Source organism: Lepisma saccharinum, chromosome 9 (genome assembly GCF_977018435.1).
Source record: "Lepisma saccharinum chromosome 9, izLepSacc3.1, whole genome shotgun sequence".
NCBI lineage: Eukaryota > Metazoa > Arthropoda > Insecta > Zygentoma > Lepismatidae > Lepisma > Lepisma saccharinum.
In genome coordinates, this window is record NC_139237.1 from 79,768,559 (window position 1) to 79,785,019 (window position 16,461).

Here is a 16,461-nt window from a genome sequence, read left to right on the forward strand (position 1 = left end):
GCTTCGAAATTCCATTCTCACAATGCAGATTCAGCAACCAGTCTTCCCCCTCCCCATGGAAAACTTTCATTTTGACATCGGATACTGATAAACAAGCTTCCTTCGAAAGCAGTTCACAGGCGGGAGTGAAAAAGCATTGCTTTAGAACAACAACAAAGCTGGTGTTCCTTTGTCGGCAAAAATTTGACCTTGAAAAGAGAAGTCCCTTCCCCGAATTTCCCCCTCCCATTTTCATGAAGACAAAAAAAAAATGCAAAAAAAACATTTCTGTTATTACATGTGTTAGGAACAATATAAAAAAATCGAAATTCTAGCCAAAAATAGAAAAGTTATAACGTAAAAACTATGACCTTCACACAGCATCTCGATCGAGATGCTTGGGACAGTGAGGTTTACATTTGGGTATCTCGATCGAGACGCTTGGGATCCAGAAGGTTAAAGCTAAATGTAATATCAGCGCTCCCACCCCTCTTGACACCTAAAATTACCCTAGGAGGCACTTTAAATCAAGCTCCTTGAAAGGAATATTTCGCTTATTATGCACATAAGGTTTGGCAACACTGCCAGGATGGTCGTATGAGGCAAGCATAAATGCATTAGGCTTATGGGACCATATTTTATTCGTTCTCTGGGGAATATCAAACATCCAATGATGTAGAAAAGTACATGAATGGAAAAGGACACATTGAACTATGTCATAGTAGAAGGAAAAGTCTAAACTACCATTTGATTAGCCGTAACTTGAAGTTGATTTCCCATAAGGAATACATGAGATACTTATTAATCATATTTTTCAAAGATCATGTCTAGCTTACTAATGAACTTAAAAAACAGTTTCCATTTGCAACATGGAGAGATATTCATACTCTCATGCATAGTAAACACTTTTTTTTAAGTAGTAGTACCCAATGAGACGATATTGAAAAATGCACAACTAGTGTGTAATTGTCCCTCCTCGCCTTAAAATCATTTTGACAGTTGGTATATCTGAAATGATCATGATAGAGAGAGGTGCATTTTTACTTATTTTGTATATTGAAATGCCACAAAATTCACTCAAGGTATGAAAGCTAACATAATAACCATAGTCTGAATGCACTTGTTGTGCAATAATATACAGGGTTGGCACAAAGTCTCTCTCCCCAATAAATGAAGAAATCCAATATACTGGGTGTCCATAAAATCCCTTTACAACTTCAAAAATTCACTACAAATGCAAATGATGAGATATTTGAGTGATTTTTTTTTATTGTACTCATTTACTATTAAATTTTGTACTAATAGTCAATTTGTGTATTTCCGGTAACATTGTGAAGAAAGAGAGGTCCTCGAAAGAAAAATGGCTACTCCGCAAGAAAAGGCACAATGTGTGGCATGGTTCATTGAAACAAAATCTGACACTCAAACTCAGCGAAACTTCAGAACTAGGTATGGGAAACAACCACCAGCATGTCCATCAATTCATGAATGGCACATGAAATTCATGGAGACCAATCCAATTCTGGATAAAGCAAGAAGTGGAAGAAAACGAGTATCAGAGGAAGACATCGAACGTGTAAGACAAGCCTTTGTTAATTCTCCAAAGAAATCCATTCGCACTGCTGCCAGACAGTTACAGCTACCAAGATCAACAGTACACAAGGTCCGACACCACGACCTGCGATTGATTACGTGTAAAGTGCAACTGTTGCATGCCATTGAGCCCAATGATAAACCGAAACGCAAACCATTTGCATTAGACATGTTTCATCGAATATCGGAGGATGCAATGTTCCTTAACCGTGTGTGTTTCCGGTAAATTGAACATGTACAATGCGAGAATCTGGAACTCAGAAAACCCCCATGCGACAATGGACCTCAAATGAGACAGTCCAAAGGTGAGTGTGTGGTGTGGACTGATGTTCAATCGAATCATTAGTCTATTTTTCTTTGTGGAGCAAACAACTACTGCAAATGTTTACCTTGACTTTTTGACTGAATATGTGATACCACAACTGGCTGACCAACCGTCCTTTACCGACAGGATGGTGCACCACCACATTGGGGATTAAATGTTCATGACTTCTGGACCAAACATTTCCCGGTAGGTGGATTGGACGGGATGGCCCTATTCCCTGGCCACCTCGTTCATCAGACATAATGCCCCTAGATTTCTTTCTATGGGGCTACGTTAAAGACACTGTGTATCGAACAAATGTACGGAACATTACTGACCTCAAAGGATCACTGATGCCATTGCCACCATTGATGAGGCTATGCTAGAGCGGACATGGCACTAAATCGATTTTAGCCTTGACGTCCTTCGTGCAAACAATGGTGCCCATATTGAGGTTTATTAAGTTATGAAAAAAACTTCAATATATACTGCTACTATGTGACAAATTTAATTTAATTCTCTCTTCATATGTCTTTGGAATATAAGCTTGAAGTTGTAAAGAGACTTTATGGACACCCTGTATATAAAGCTCCAATCCCACCAGTCGCTGACATAAATGTTTTCCATGAAGGAAGCCCCAAAGGAAAAAAAAATGCCCGATTACGACCCCCCACAAAATCGACCCAAACGGCAGAGAAAATTAAAAAATCGCTCAATTTTCCTTAAGGGTGAAAGTGTCCTATTTTCACGCTCTTAGCAACTGCTGCCACGGGAATGTTTTGCGGCACACATTGTTTCCTTCAATTCTTAATTGTAGAGATACATTATATTTCTCACAGATCAACAGCACACAGATGAATTAACTCGTGGTTTTGAAAAGGTGCCTCAAACAAGGGTGACATCTACATAAGAAGATCCAGTCCACATACAATTACGTATATATTATTATACTCAATGCGAAAATATCTACATCTTGCTTGTTTTTACCAAATGTTTAGAGGCATGATGATAAACAATTGTTAGAGCTTGCCGTGCTTGTTGTTGTCCATGGAAACGGACGTTGCTAGGGAACTTAAAGAAAGTTTATTTTCACCCCGAAAACTAATAAGTGAAGTATACTAGACATTTCGTATTTCAAAATGAGAGCATCAGAATTTATTACAGAGGCAAGGTAGGAATTTGATGGGAATGGAGGAAAACCATTATTATCCAATTAAGTTTACAAATGTGAAAATGACAAAAAAGACAAATATTGCATTTACAATTTACAATTTAGTCTCTCTCTTGAATTCATTTATGCAAAACATCGAACTAATTTTCTTCAAACGGTTATTACTTACTCACTTTATTATTAAGAATTTAGACAATACTATTTTGAATATTTGTACCTTATTAGAGCCCATACACAAAGTTACTTTCTAAACTTTCCAAATTAGCGAACATATACACTTGTTCCCCTTCATCCAATACAACACAGTAATTTTATCCCATCCATAATATGATTATGCCCACAACGTGGCCGAAGGTCGTGCATGCGAGCGTACAAGACTGGCCACATCGTAAGTATAAATTCCATACTATTTCACTTCATTACAAAGTGTCTAATAGGGAAAGAAAATAAAGACCAATTTTCATGATACAGAAAATAGTTTATGATCAAAAGTTTCACAGTTAACAAACAAATAGGCATTATAAAACACTAAATAAAATTTTTATAAACAAAATACTGATTTATTAAATCCAACAGTTAAAACTTCATTATTTCATCGGACTACGATGACAATTTGTTTGGGGCACAAAGTCATGAGAAAAATCAGTTTAGTGTTTTTATGTAGAAATTTTCAGCGATAAATGCAGGCTCGACCAGGACTCGAACCTGGGTCTCTGGCATACCATGCCATTGCACTAACCACTAAGCCACCGAGCCAGCCTGGTCTTGCCTGATTTTTTGCTGCCGCTATTCTACCTGCGTAGAATAGTCTCTGCCAGAAGCAAAATACCCAGATGATCGACGTGAGGGCAACAGCACGAATGCTATAGAACGGAGATACAACACAAAACTTGCAGCCTCACTATAAAATAGTGTTGTGCTTCCTGCTTATCTGCCTAGTACCAGTAGTACTGCTACTGCTGCAGCCTCAAATGCGAAGAAACCAACAACTACTGCTGCAGGTGCAGCCTCCAAGGTGAGGAAGGGAACTTACTACTGGAATTTGGCAACTCACACTAGACGAGTTTTAAAGAGTTGCTGAGACATCATCTGACCACAGTGCAACATGGCAGAATTGTTCGACAGAAAGTTTTTTTGCAATGTATTTCCACTTTGCTAGTTGATGGCAGCAAGGATCTTGCAAAGTCTACTGCTAAAGAAGTGTCTTCATACGAATGTCCTATGTGTTTGGATTCTCTAGCAGATATGAAAAGCAGCAAGACTAAAATTATTATGGCTACGTCATGCCGGCATGTTTTTTTGCAAACCTTGCATAGATTCTGTATTGCTAGGCATCCTTCCGATATGCCCACAATGCCAAAATTCTGTGCATATGTTATTCCTGTAATGAACTAGCCTACATGCTTATAAAAACCATTAATATAAAATTTGATAAATGTAGGTATTTTATTTAAATTAAGCACCAAATGGATTTTTATAACAGGTATGCTGGCTATGTAGTTTAGTGGTTAGAGCAGAGACCCGGATTGAAGTCCTGGTCGAGCCTGCATTTTTCGCTGAAAATTTCTACATAGTACAATAATTTTTATTTGGCTGACTCAAACAAACCACATTATTTATATATAAAAAAAATATGCACTAAGTAGCATCACTATATATCTTGACTAGTATCTTTAAATATCCTTTCCACGCTTTTAAACTAAACTGAGAATCTGAAATTCATATTCGAATCTTGTGCATTAAATGTCACTTGTAGCACATGGGTCTCTTATGGGGTATTGCAATATGAATAGTAAGTCATACTAACATGTGTCGTGGAACAAAACACTATTCTGCTTTCAAATGGTCACTTGTGGTTCCATTTTCTACCGCCTGGCTTGATGAATCTGATTCTAGTTCCAGATTTCCTTTTCTCTTTTTGCTGGACTTCAGAGGATTCTTCTTACACTCTTGGTAAAGGTTGTTCAAATCAAATGCAACTTTCATGTTGTCCTGGAAAAAAAAAAAAAAAAAGAGTAGATTTTATACATTTGAAAGTTATAAATACGGAGAAACTAGTACTCACTTTTATCCGCGAAGCTGTTTTTTGTTTTTTTTCAATTAATTTCAGTGCCGCTAGGTGCGCTGTTGTTAACTGTGCGTCTGGGTTTGTGTCGTCTGCTATTTCCGGGCAATAACTGTTGTAGTAGGGGAATCCAAGTGTGGTTCGCTATCTATGTTTAGCTTGTGCGGGAAGTGCATTATGGCGTGAGTTTCCTTGATTTTGGTGTCTACGAGCATGTGGGCAGTGTGTTTGACTTGAACCTTTTGAATTTTATGCAAGCGCACCACACTTGAATTCCCCTACTACAACAGTTATCGCCTGGAAATAGCAGACAACACAGACCCAGACACACGTTTAACAACAGCGCACCTAGCGGCAGCCTGAGAACTACAAACAACAGACGCATGCCAAGCAACAGTACAGCAAGTTCCAACGAGGATGGTGGCAGTGGCCACTGAAATTAATCGAAAAAGAAGAAAAAACAGCTTCGCGGATAAAAGTGAGTACTTGTTTCTCCGTATTTATATACTACTGCGTGTCTCTTTTCCCAATTATGAATTGAAAGTTATAATGTTCAACCATTGCCAAAACCACAAATGTGCAGATTTTTACTTTTTGTTCGGTATGCAGGAGACAGGTTCGAAGGTTGGAATGTTTCCAGCCTTACAGCATGGTTCTGATCACAACACCTCGAAAATGGCCAAGAATGAGAATGTGTGGAGCCCTATCCCCACATTCCCCTAAATGTGTGTTCATGGCACAGTGAACTTTACCTTACTTTTTCATAATTTCTTTACTTTAAGTGACCTAATAACCAGCCACATTTTACCAATGTGACAACTTATACCCTAATGTAAAACTTTTTTTTTTCTTCGGGACCTTGAATATTAAAATGCCTTTATCTCAAAAGTAAGATTAGTACATTCATGGTTTTGCTATTCGTGCAATAATATAGGGTATTTCCTATCTGTGCACATTAGCTTGAAAGAAAACAAGTGGTGGCAAATATCGATATGATGCTTTTACCTGGAAATATGCAAATTACACTGAATATGTTCACTACCGGGTAAGGCAATTTTCCACAACTGTATACAATAAATATAAATGTACATAAATGTAAAATAATGTTCCACTACAAACACACAAGGCTATCACTTCTATTACTAAAATGTTAATAACTGTGCTTACCTCGGAGAAGAAGAATTTCTGGATCTTTCTCCTACTATCAATAGCAGGTCTCCTTGCTATCTCCTTCCCATCTTTGAATAAGATTACGGTTGGTAATTGCTTACTGAATGATGAATCATTTATGGCATACTTTTTCGCCACGTCTGGATATCTTCCGATGTCTATTTTTCCAAACTTCAGATTATCCAGTGCATACCTTGAGCAAAAAAGATTGAAAACATGTTAAAACTTTAGCAAAATATTGAAAACATGTTAAAACTTTAGTTAATACTTAAACTAGCCCATTTCAGTGTAATAACAAACACAATAGCTCTAGATGCAATAGATTAATTAGTAATCAATCAGCATTGACTGAGGCATATTTGTGTACTGATAAAATTGACAATAACTTGAATTGATGTTTTAAGTCCACTTTATGCAGAGATACGCTAATCTGATCTGGACCTACAGTTTAAAGTGGGATCTGAGCCACTGTACAATGTGTGTGCACCAGGTATTCAACCTGGGACTCCTTGATTACGACGTTACCACTGACATTGGGTAGGGCCTGACAATAACTTTAACTGATGTGTTATACAGTAAAATCCTGATTTTGTGTGTTTCAGGGAACCAAGCTGAAAATCTTAAAATGTGGAAAAATAAAACTAGATTTCGAAAGTACCTATAAATAACCTAAATGTGCTGATAAAGGCAGAAAATTTATTTTGTTTTAAAACAAACTAAACGTAATGTTTCAACCTTCTAGCAAGGTCTTCTTCAGACTCTGTACCCAGTACAAATAAAAACAAGTTACAAAAGAGGAAGATACATAAACACAAAAATCACTTCCCTCCAGAAAAGATTATTACAAAGTTGTTTTCTCTCTTCTTTCTAATAATAGTGTGTCTGGACGGGAGTGATTTTTGTGTATATACATCTTCCTCTTTCGTACCTTGTTTTTATTTGTACTGGGTACAGAGTCTGAAGAAGACCATACTAGAAGGTTGAAATGTTATGTTTAGTTTATGTTTTAAAATAAAATAAATTTTCTGCCTTGCTCAACATATTGAGTTTCTCAATTTAGTGTTAACCCTTGAACACTAGGATGTGTTTATTGCCTACTGTTACTAGAATGGGTGAATTTTCACCCATGTGATTTTCTTTTTTTTTCTTCTTTCTTTTAGTGTATTTTAACTCCAAAACTTTTTTTTAAAACATGAGAAACCAATTTATTTAACAAATTTTTGTCACATTAAAATTACAACATGTTAGTGTCAAAATGTTATGGTCTTCTTCCAGATGATCGTCTTCCGAATCAACACATTGTGGTGGTTCTGCCTCATCCAAGTTTTCATTGTTTGAATTCAACTCTTCTTCTAACATCTTACACAATTCGAAATTAGTCAGTTCTTTCTTATAATATGCCATTTCAGTCCAACAAACTTATAAATGTTAGAAAAGTTAGTAATGATAAAAACTTGCACTATTACTAGGATGGGTGAAAATTCACCCACCAACACCACGCACAGCCAACACTAAGCACCGATTCTTCACAGATGCTTACTCTGCACTGAACGTCTTGAGAAAACCTGAAAGCAGAAACCTGCGTGAAGTTCTGCTATCTAGTGGCATTCCGTCATCTGGGTGAATTATCACCCATCCTAGTGATAAAGGGTTAAAATTCTGCCATTCTGTTGTCGAATATAAATATATTATTCATGTATGTTAGTTTTGTAAAGTACCCAATTTTGTAACTTCTTTTACTAAAGCAAAACCTCCAGTCACACACATTAATTAAGGAGGGGTGAACAAACTAATCAGAGTTTTGATGGAATATTTGTAATTATATATGAAAACTGCTGAATACTGGTACATCAGTACTTTATCAGTCCATCCGTACTTTAAATATGAGAATACAAGTACAGTATTTCATTACAACTAAAACATAACACTCAAAATGCTGACCAAGTCAGAATTTGTTGTCATATAAACAGACCGAAAACGTAACGTTTCAACCTTAAAGCAATCTCAATATTTATTTCATTTGAATTTGGTTGAGAGTGAAGAATACCTTGCTATAAGGTTGAAACTTCACGTTGGTGCATATCACTTTAGTAGTTTTTCTTGAAAATATTCTTTAGAACAATAAAACTGTACATGGAGTGGCTAAACCTTTTATTAACTTAATGTTTGGTCACACTTTATGTTTCTTTCTCAAAAGTCTCAAAATATGGCAAATATTTAGTATTTTATTATTATTATGAATGCTTTTATTGTTATTATACTAAGATAATCTACAAAGTTTTATTGTGTGTGGAACTGCAGAAATACACAGGTACTTACTCATGAGACAGTTGTGCAAACACTGGAGCAAAATTGACACAGGATGGGCTCCACACTGTATAAAACGTCACTACCCATATGATCCTCTTGTCCCGTTCTATCTCTTCATCCAAACCGGAGGCTCGGAAGTATACAATATTTTCAGGACCCGAGTAGGTTGGTTCTGGAACCAACAGTCCCAGCACTGGAAAAATATAATTAAATTTTTCACAAAGATGCAATTCATGGGTGTAACCAGGTTTTAGAGAGAAGATACTACTGCATTCTCTGAAAATTTTAGTAATCTGCAATATGAGGTAAATATTAGGTATTTCTATGTGGCCTATAGTGTGAACCAAGGAGGAATATATATATATATATATATTGCATTAGGTACTGAAACGTGGACCCACAGTATTTCACAGTTCCATTTCAGGTCATGGCATACAATTTTGAGTTGACACAAATTATAACACCACCACCATGGGTCGCACGATCGTTTCTATATATGTTGAAATAGCTTGCATATGGCAACACACTGTCCCAAACATTTTGAATTAACCATGTGTCCGTTATCACAAATGAAAAGCTACTACTTGTTCACTACATTATTTGTAAGACTAGGCCATATAAAATCCAGGACCTTAAACAATGAACAATTTGAAGATATATATATGTAAAACTATAATTTTACAATTTAAAACAACAGGTAACAATGCGATATAGCACAAACAGATTTCTTCATTTTTACAGAAGAAACTACTGTCAGTGTTTCCAACCACGCCATGATTTTCTGATGTTGAATTCCACTACGAACCATTTTTTTATTACTATGTTTACCTAACCTAACCGTACCGTGAATGGTTTTTGGGGCTATGATTGAATGTTTTGTGGGGCTTTTTCGGTTAAGAAGGTTGAAATACCACGAGTGAAAATCAAACTCGTGGATCAATGGAACAATTTAAGGTTGTGGGTAATACATATAGATGGATAAGCACTTTACTACAAAAGACCCATGGTTCTTTTTATACACACTCCCACAGCAGGTCATAGTTTTTATCAATGGGTTAAGGATGGGTCACATCCGTACACCAGCTCATCTAGCAAAGATACGTATCAAAACCCAAGAAAATTGTAAATATGTAATGAAAATCCTGATGCACAACATTTATTTCTTGAATGTCCTATTTTCTCAAATCACACTATAAAGGTTTTTCAAAATTTAAAAATGTCATTTCCTATATCTCTCTCTTCCCTTCTATCAGAATTATCTCCTCCATTAATATGGCTTCTCTATGCATATACTCAAAAATGTAAGCTTGAATTATGACTTTTATATAATCGTATATAATACAAGTGAACTAGAGTGACTAATTTCAAAAGGAAAACATTAATACAAATTCAATACAGTAACGATGTCCAAAGTCGACAGGTTTCCGTTGACAGGGTCATGATAAAGAAGAAGGTTGGAAACACTGCATACCCACTGATGATCCACGACGTGACTCAAGCTGTGCCCGCCATATTGTGTGTTACGGAAGCAAAAAAAGGAAGAACAATAATTACTGTTAATGTGAAAATTGCAATTTATTTTCATGAAAAAAGCAAAATGCCACCTTAAAGAATCTTTCGCAATGCATAATCGGTAAGTACAAATGTTAAAAATGACAAAATAAACAAGTGAAAGGTGTTTGTCTGAGATCAGATAGGTAATAAAAAATATACACATAAGACACCAATAAAATTATTAACACTAGTATAGAATAATGTTAGTATGAAAAACGAAGACACTATTAAACTGAAGGACAGATAGAGAGAATATTCCACTTACATCTAGGTTGGTTTAAAAACAACAATTTATGTGTTTCTGCAGTGCACTGTTTGTACATTACTACATCCCTAACACAATACTACACTACATTTGCCTATTTAAAAAAAACAAGCTACTAAACAGATGGACAAGGAATAAAAATGTAATACTTACAAACGAAAACAACTCCAAAAATTAAACCCATTCTAAAGTCCGCATAAAACCACAGAACTAGATTTGCCACTTTTGTATATATAAAACTGGATGACAAATAACTAATCATAGTAACACTTCCACTCCTTCTTGTTCTAATCATCACAACTATTAGCAAAAAGAACAGGATCTGTGACTCGTGCTGTAATAGAATTGAGTGTGTGCATTAATATTACATAAACATATGATGAAAATACACACAAGAATGAAAAATCGAAGAAACTCAAATTTGAAGCAGGCTTTCAGAAATCTGCATTATTCTGATATAAAAAGAATGGAATACAGAACTATTTACATTCATGTAATATGCTATTATATTAATCTAATATATTGGGTGGAAATCTTACAAGCACAGTAATTACTTTTTTATTGACAATTTCTTTACACATTAGTAGAAAGGTCGTATCTCCTTAAAATGATAAACAAGTGTTATAGCAGTGTGATTGGAAACACTACACTTTGAAAATAAGCTCTTCAAATCTTTAAGGCAAGCCATCTCTGATTGCATTTCTTGTGAGTGATGCCATTCTTCAACTATGTTTGTCTATCCTCATCTGGCTATAACTAAGTTTTGATAGTAAGGAGATGATGGGAAATATTGTGGAAAACATTAACATGTTCTGTTACAATTTATCTCTGGTTGAAAATCTCACATTAGCCAACAAAAATCGGATATTTACCTGTCAAACTTAGGTTATGGAAAGGTTTCATTGCACTTGAGGAAGATGGTTCCAGATGATACAGAATTATATTTGTGAAACAACGGTAAGGATAATGGAACAATATGTGAAAGATCTGGATGCATAATAATGTAGCCATAATAAAATGAAAATAAATGTAAGCACGTCTAATTTAATCCAACATTTTTTTTTTTTTGGCACTTTTGACTGTACTCCTTCGAGAAAGTGAAATATTTTGCATGGTCTATGAAGATTGTTTTGTTATGAATTCTTTCCAGTTGTTTTTAGTTTGGGAAAACGTGCTATTGTAAAGTACATCTGTTAACTTAGCATGAAGCAGAACAGCTCGATGTGAATATTGCACTCAACATGACATTCCACAACAGCAGAAGACAGGATGTTGCCTCCATTTTCATAAATATATTATAAAATACAGTGAATCAAACACGAAGGACTGAAAATTATGAAACCAAAATGGAAGTGAAATTATTCAATGGGAATGTTACGACTGACTGGTGGCTACAATTTTACGCCGTTAGGTTAGGAGTGTTAGGTTTGGTGCTGATAGCAATGTTTAGGTTGTTTTTGTTGAGTTAGGAGTGATACTTTTGATGTGATCTTTAGCTATTCGAGTGTGCAGGTTTTTACTTACGCATGTTATACTTTGGGTTCAAATATCTCCGTCATTTGTGTTTCCGCATGTTGGAACCAATTTTATATTACATAAAACATCAAAATCTGATTTTAAAAATTCCGCATCATTCTCAAGGGGATACAGTGGGGTCAATGCCCCCTCGTTTTTTGTGAATGTGACGTTCCAGCACTAGATGTGTGACATTTTACATGCAAAATTTAAGATTATAGACATGAGATTTTATTAAAATGTTAAGATTTTATAATACCGGACCACTCCCCATTACATTGTGTTGTGACGTCACACGAGGAATGCCTACGAGGTTAGGTCGGGTTCCATTAGCATAAATACAAAGAAAAACTATTTAGGCTAAGAAAATTATATATTTCATTCTGAAACTCACATTATTGAAATAAATGTTGGTTTTCTTGAGAAATCAAGGGTTTCACGGACCCCTCATTTTCGCTTATTTTGCAAATTCTACACGTGACCCCCAAATTTGAACTTCATATTCGTCATTACGAGGCCTCAATTAGTGAGTATGCCAAATATTAACCCTTAGTACGCCGCGCGGTCTGACGAAAGTAAGCCCAGTGTCGCAGAGGCTTTGAGCGGGAAATTTGAATTCGTATACATAATGGAGAAAAATCGTAATAACTCTGGCACTATGGGACCAATCTACTTCGGATAACTTTTGTTTTGCAGGCAATACATCGGTGCATGCAACCATGTAAAATTTGGATGCCCCAACCGTGGGGGGGTTACGGGCGGGGCCTGCATCCCCCGAATTTCAATGAAAAAAACATAAAAATGTGGAGTTTGCCCCCTCTTCTCCAGCTACTTTGGGGAGAAAACCGGAACTTTTGCTTTTTTTTCAAAGAATGGACCTTCCGCAACAGAATGAAACTTGATTCATGTTCGTGGGTGCAATACAACTTGAATAATAAGGCAAGACGTAAAACTCGAGCGAATTTTAGCCAATTTGCATATTATTCATAAAATTGTTATAACTGACACTATGGGACCAATCTACTTCGGATAACTTTTGTTTTGCTGGCTGAACATTAGTGCATGCAACCATATAAAATTAGGATGCACCAACGGTGGGGAGGGGGGGGGTTACGGGCGGGGGCTGCATCCCCGAATTTCAATGAAAAATCATAAAAATGAGGACTTTGCCCCCTCTTCTCCAGCTATTTTGGGGAGAAAACCCGAACTTTTGCTTTTTTTCGTTCGCACTTGCATCTTGTGTAGCTACTGTGAATCTTTCTTCCCTGTTGACTCGGCTCTTTGTGGAAATATGTCCGGAAGGAAACGATTGTGCCTTAAGGAAATCGATGAGCTGTTATATGATACGAACTGTTTATGGTGATGCCTTTGTTAGTCCTAACAGAGGAGGGAAGGGAGCCTTTGCAATCATTTGTTTTGTCTATACTTCTGGATAGACTCACACGCTTTAGACTCATGCTTCTGGCCTCTGGCTATCGTCAAGCTTCATTGCATTTCTAACATAGAGGCGGCAGAAAGCTGACACCGCCAAACCTCATCCAATCCCCTCTCTCCTTGCCCCCCCCCCCCCCCGCCACTACTTCAGCTGGATCACTAGGTCTAAACACAAAGAAGAATGTGTGCCTTATCAGTACTAAATCACAGCGTTGGAAGCTTGGAGGAAAACAGCATCGTAAATAACAAGCATTTATTGTGTCTGTTAACTGAAGAGCGAACACGTGTTTGGGCTCACCCAAACACGTGACATATTCCGAGAAAGGAGGGGGGGGGGAATTTGAAATTTTCAAAACACGATTGCAAAACATGTTTCCGAACGAACTGTCAGTGTTTCAACCTCAATATACAAATATAAGTGTGGCAAACCCTCGATAATTGTATCTAAAGCTGTTTGTAACATATGTGTTACAGCGGCTACAAGGGACATACTTTTTTTGTAACATATGTGTTACGGCGGCGAACTAAGGGTTAAAGAAATCGGGGAGTGGTCCAGTATTGTAAATTCGCTCCTATTAAAATATTCATAATGAACTGATTTCATAGATTTATGACGTACTTTGTGGTGCCCACTGATGAAAAACCCTTCAGTATGATGACCTAGGTTGAATGCATTGAAAGTATGGTACTAGTTTACTATCCTTCGGACAGATTTCGTACATAGCCCCACAAACCATTTCCGGTGAGGTTAGGTTAGGTTAGGTAGGGCCATGCATTGGTTACAATAGTTAAAAATTGGTTTCGAAAAAAAATATTCGTAGCCCCACACACCATTCTCGCATAGCCCCACAGGTGTCCGAAGGATAGTAAACATTTACCGAAAGTATTAAGGAGAATGCATTACATGTGTGAAGCTTTAAAAATGTAGCAAATTTTGACTTCATTTGCCTGTGAAGCATACAGGCTACAGATGGTAGTAATTTGGTATCAGTTCGTTATATCGGACACACTTTAAAATCAGATATTATGTGTTTTGTATGGTTCGTACTTACCAATTGTGTATTGCGGAACATATTTGAAGGTGCCATTAAGGTTTTCACATGATTAGAAATATTTTTTACACTAAAGTAAGCCATTTCTCGAAGTGTTACGGAATGCACGTCATGGTGCAAGCACCACAAACTATTCACGGATAGCCCCAAAAACCACTTGGGATCGTATAACCATCCACGAATAGCCACAAAAAACATTCCCAGATAGCCCCACGGACCATTCACGGAAGGTTAGGTTAGGCAAACAGTTAAGAAAAGGCATGGTTACGTTTTCGCTTAAATTGAAGCAACGGCAATTTATTTCCGGGTGAAATAGAGGAACGAGTTTACAATACCAGACCACTATCCAATTTCTATGTAATTTTGCCTACTCACTAATTGTGAACTCCCAATCACGAATCTGCATGTAATAATTGACGGTCAAGTATGGAAATAGAGAAAAAAATTAAATAAACTATGTTTTCTTAACGTAACGTAGCCCTACCATAAGAACAATAGCTCCACGGAAGACGCCATTTTCCCAACATGAAGAAATCAACAGGCAAGACTAGGTATAGTTCTCTTAGCTAAAATATTAATTTCTCTTTGTATTTGTGCTAATGGAACCTAACCTAACAGGCCTAACCTAACCTTGTAGGCATTCCTCGTCTGTCAGCAAGATCGTTGTGCGTAAAGGAAGACCATTAACGAATTGCGAAAGAAATATGGTTCCGAATTGCTGTGTATGGACAATCACTGTGGTAAATCGCAAGGTTATTTTACCAGTTCTACACGTAAATGTACAATTTTAACAAGTGACCACCAAATATGAACTACAGATACGTCATCAGGACGCCGAAATTAGCAAGTAGGCGAAATTTTATAGTAATTGGAGAGTGGTCCGGTATTGTAAACTCATGCCGAAACGGATTGAAAGATGAAAGAAAATACCTCGAAGAACTTCGACAATGCTACAGAAACTGATTTCCGTAAGTAGTCTCTCCTGTAAATTTGAAGAAAAGTTTCCGATATAACGAACTGTTACCGTAATTTTTATTGGTGAAATGTGTAAATTATATGCATTCACAAACATCTAAACCTTAATGCAATTAAAAATAATTTTCAGATTGATTCATTTTGATATGTACATGGATGGAGTAGGACCCCTTTTCATGGAATGCCCCTAATATGCTTTTTTATTTTCTTTGCATTCTCATTGGCAAAGAATTAGCCCAACCCAAACTAGGATATCATGAATAAATCTGCATGAAATAAACATGGGACCAACATACTCAGTTGTAGTAAGAGAGAGATTGAATTATAGTTGATCTGGAATGTGTGTGTGTGTGACCTACATAAGGTAAATATCTAAAATCTGGTTTTAAACACAATTACAAAATATCAGAAAAGGTGACAGATTTTACTAAATAGTGCATTTTAATTTCGTACCTTGTTTATTAATAACTTGCATGAATAATTACTGAAATTCAAAGTACAAATATCAATAACAAGAACTTACCATATCCAACTCGCAATTCGCACCGGGAAATAACACATCGCATATTGGAGATATTTTTTTAGCAAATATATATGAAAAACTCACAATAATATTTATAATGTAATACGGTTTTAGTAAAGTTTTGAAATCTTTCTTCATCCCAAACATTATTACAGAAACGTTAGTCCCGTTCCGTTCGCTGCAGTTTTCACTCTCTTTCACTCTCACAGTGTTGCCACAATCTGTAAGCACAATTTCCCTTTGCAAGGGGTAAAATTTCCCTTTTTCGCCCATTTTTTTGCTTCATCTAAAGAATTATTATTATTAATAATAATAAATATTATCGTTGACCCATGTTCGTATGTATGTATAAAATGTTAAACATTAACTTTTAAATGCTACGACGCCAGTGGTCCCGGTTCGAATCCCGGCCTGGGCATGGTTGTTTGTGAGTGTCCATTCATAAATTTCAGCATATCATCACTCATCCCCATCTTTGCAATTAGCCAAAAGTGGCAAAAAAGTGAAGTAAAATAAACCAAATCAATAACTTTAAATGTCTTTCTTTGGAA

At 36.4% G+C, this 16,461-nt stretch overlaps 1 protein-coding gene and 1 non-coding gene across 2 annotated transcripts; both read right to left on the reverse strand.

Moving 5' to 3' along the window:
• Positions 1-3,504: 3,504 nt before the first annotated feature.
• On the reverse strand, positions 3,505-16,111 carry LOC145992759 (thioredoxin-related transmembrane protein 2 homolog). The gene is made up of 5 exons (XM_083129147.1): positions 15,911-16,111; positions 10,565-10,745; positions 8,602-8,785; positions 6,280-6,475; positions 3,505-5,039 (listed from the first exon to the last, which is right to left on the reverse strand). The coding sequence occupies exons 1-5, from the start codon at positions 16,055-16,057 to the stop codon at positions 4,875-4,877; spliced, it is 873 nt and encodes a 290-aa protein (XP_082985273.1). The 5' UTR covers positions 16,058-16,111; the 3' UTR covers positions 3,505-4,874.
• On the reverse strand, positions 3,732-3,803 carry TRNAT-GGU (transfer RNA threonine (anticodon GGU)). The gene has a single exon. It is a non-coding gene; the product is annotated as a tRNA-Thr (tRNA).
• Positions 16,112-16,461: the final 350 nt, after the last annotated feature.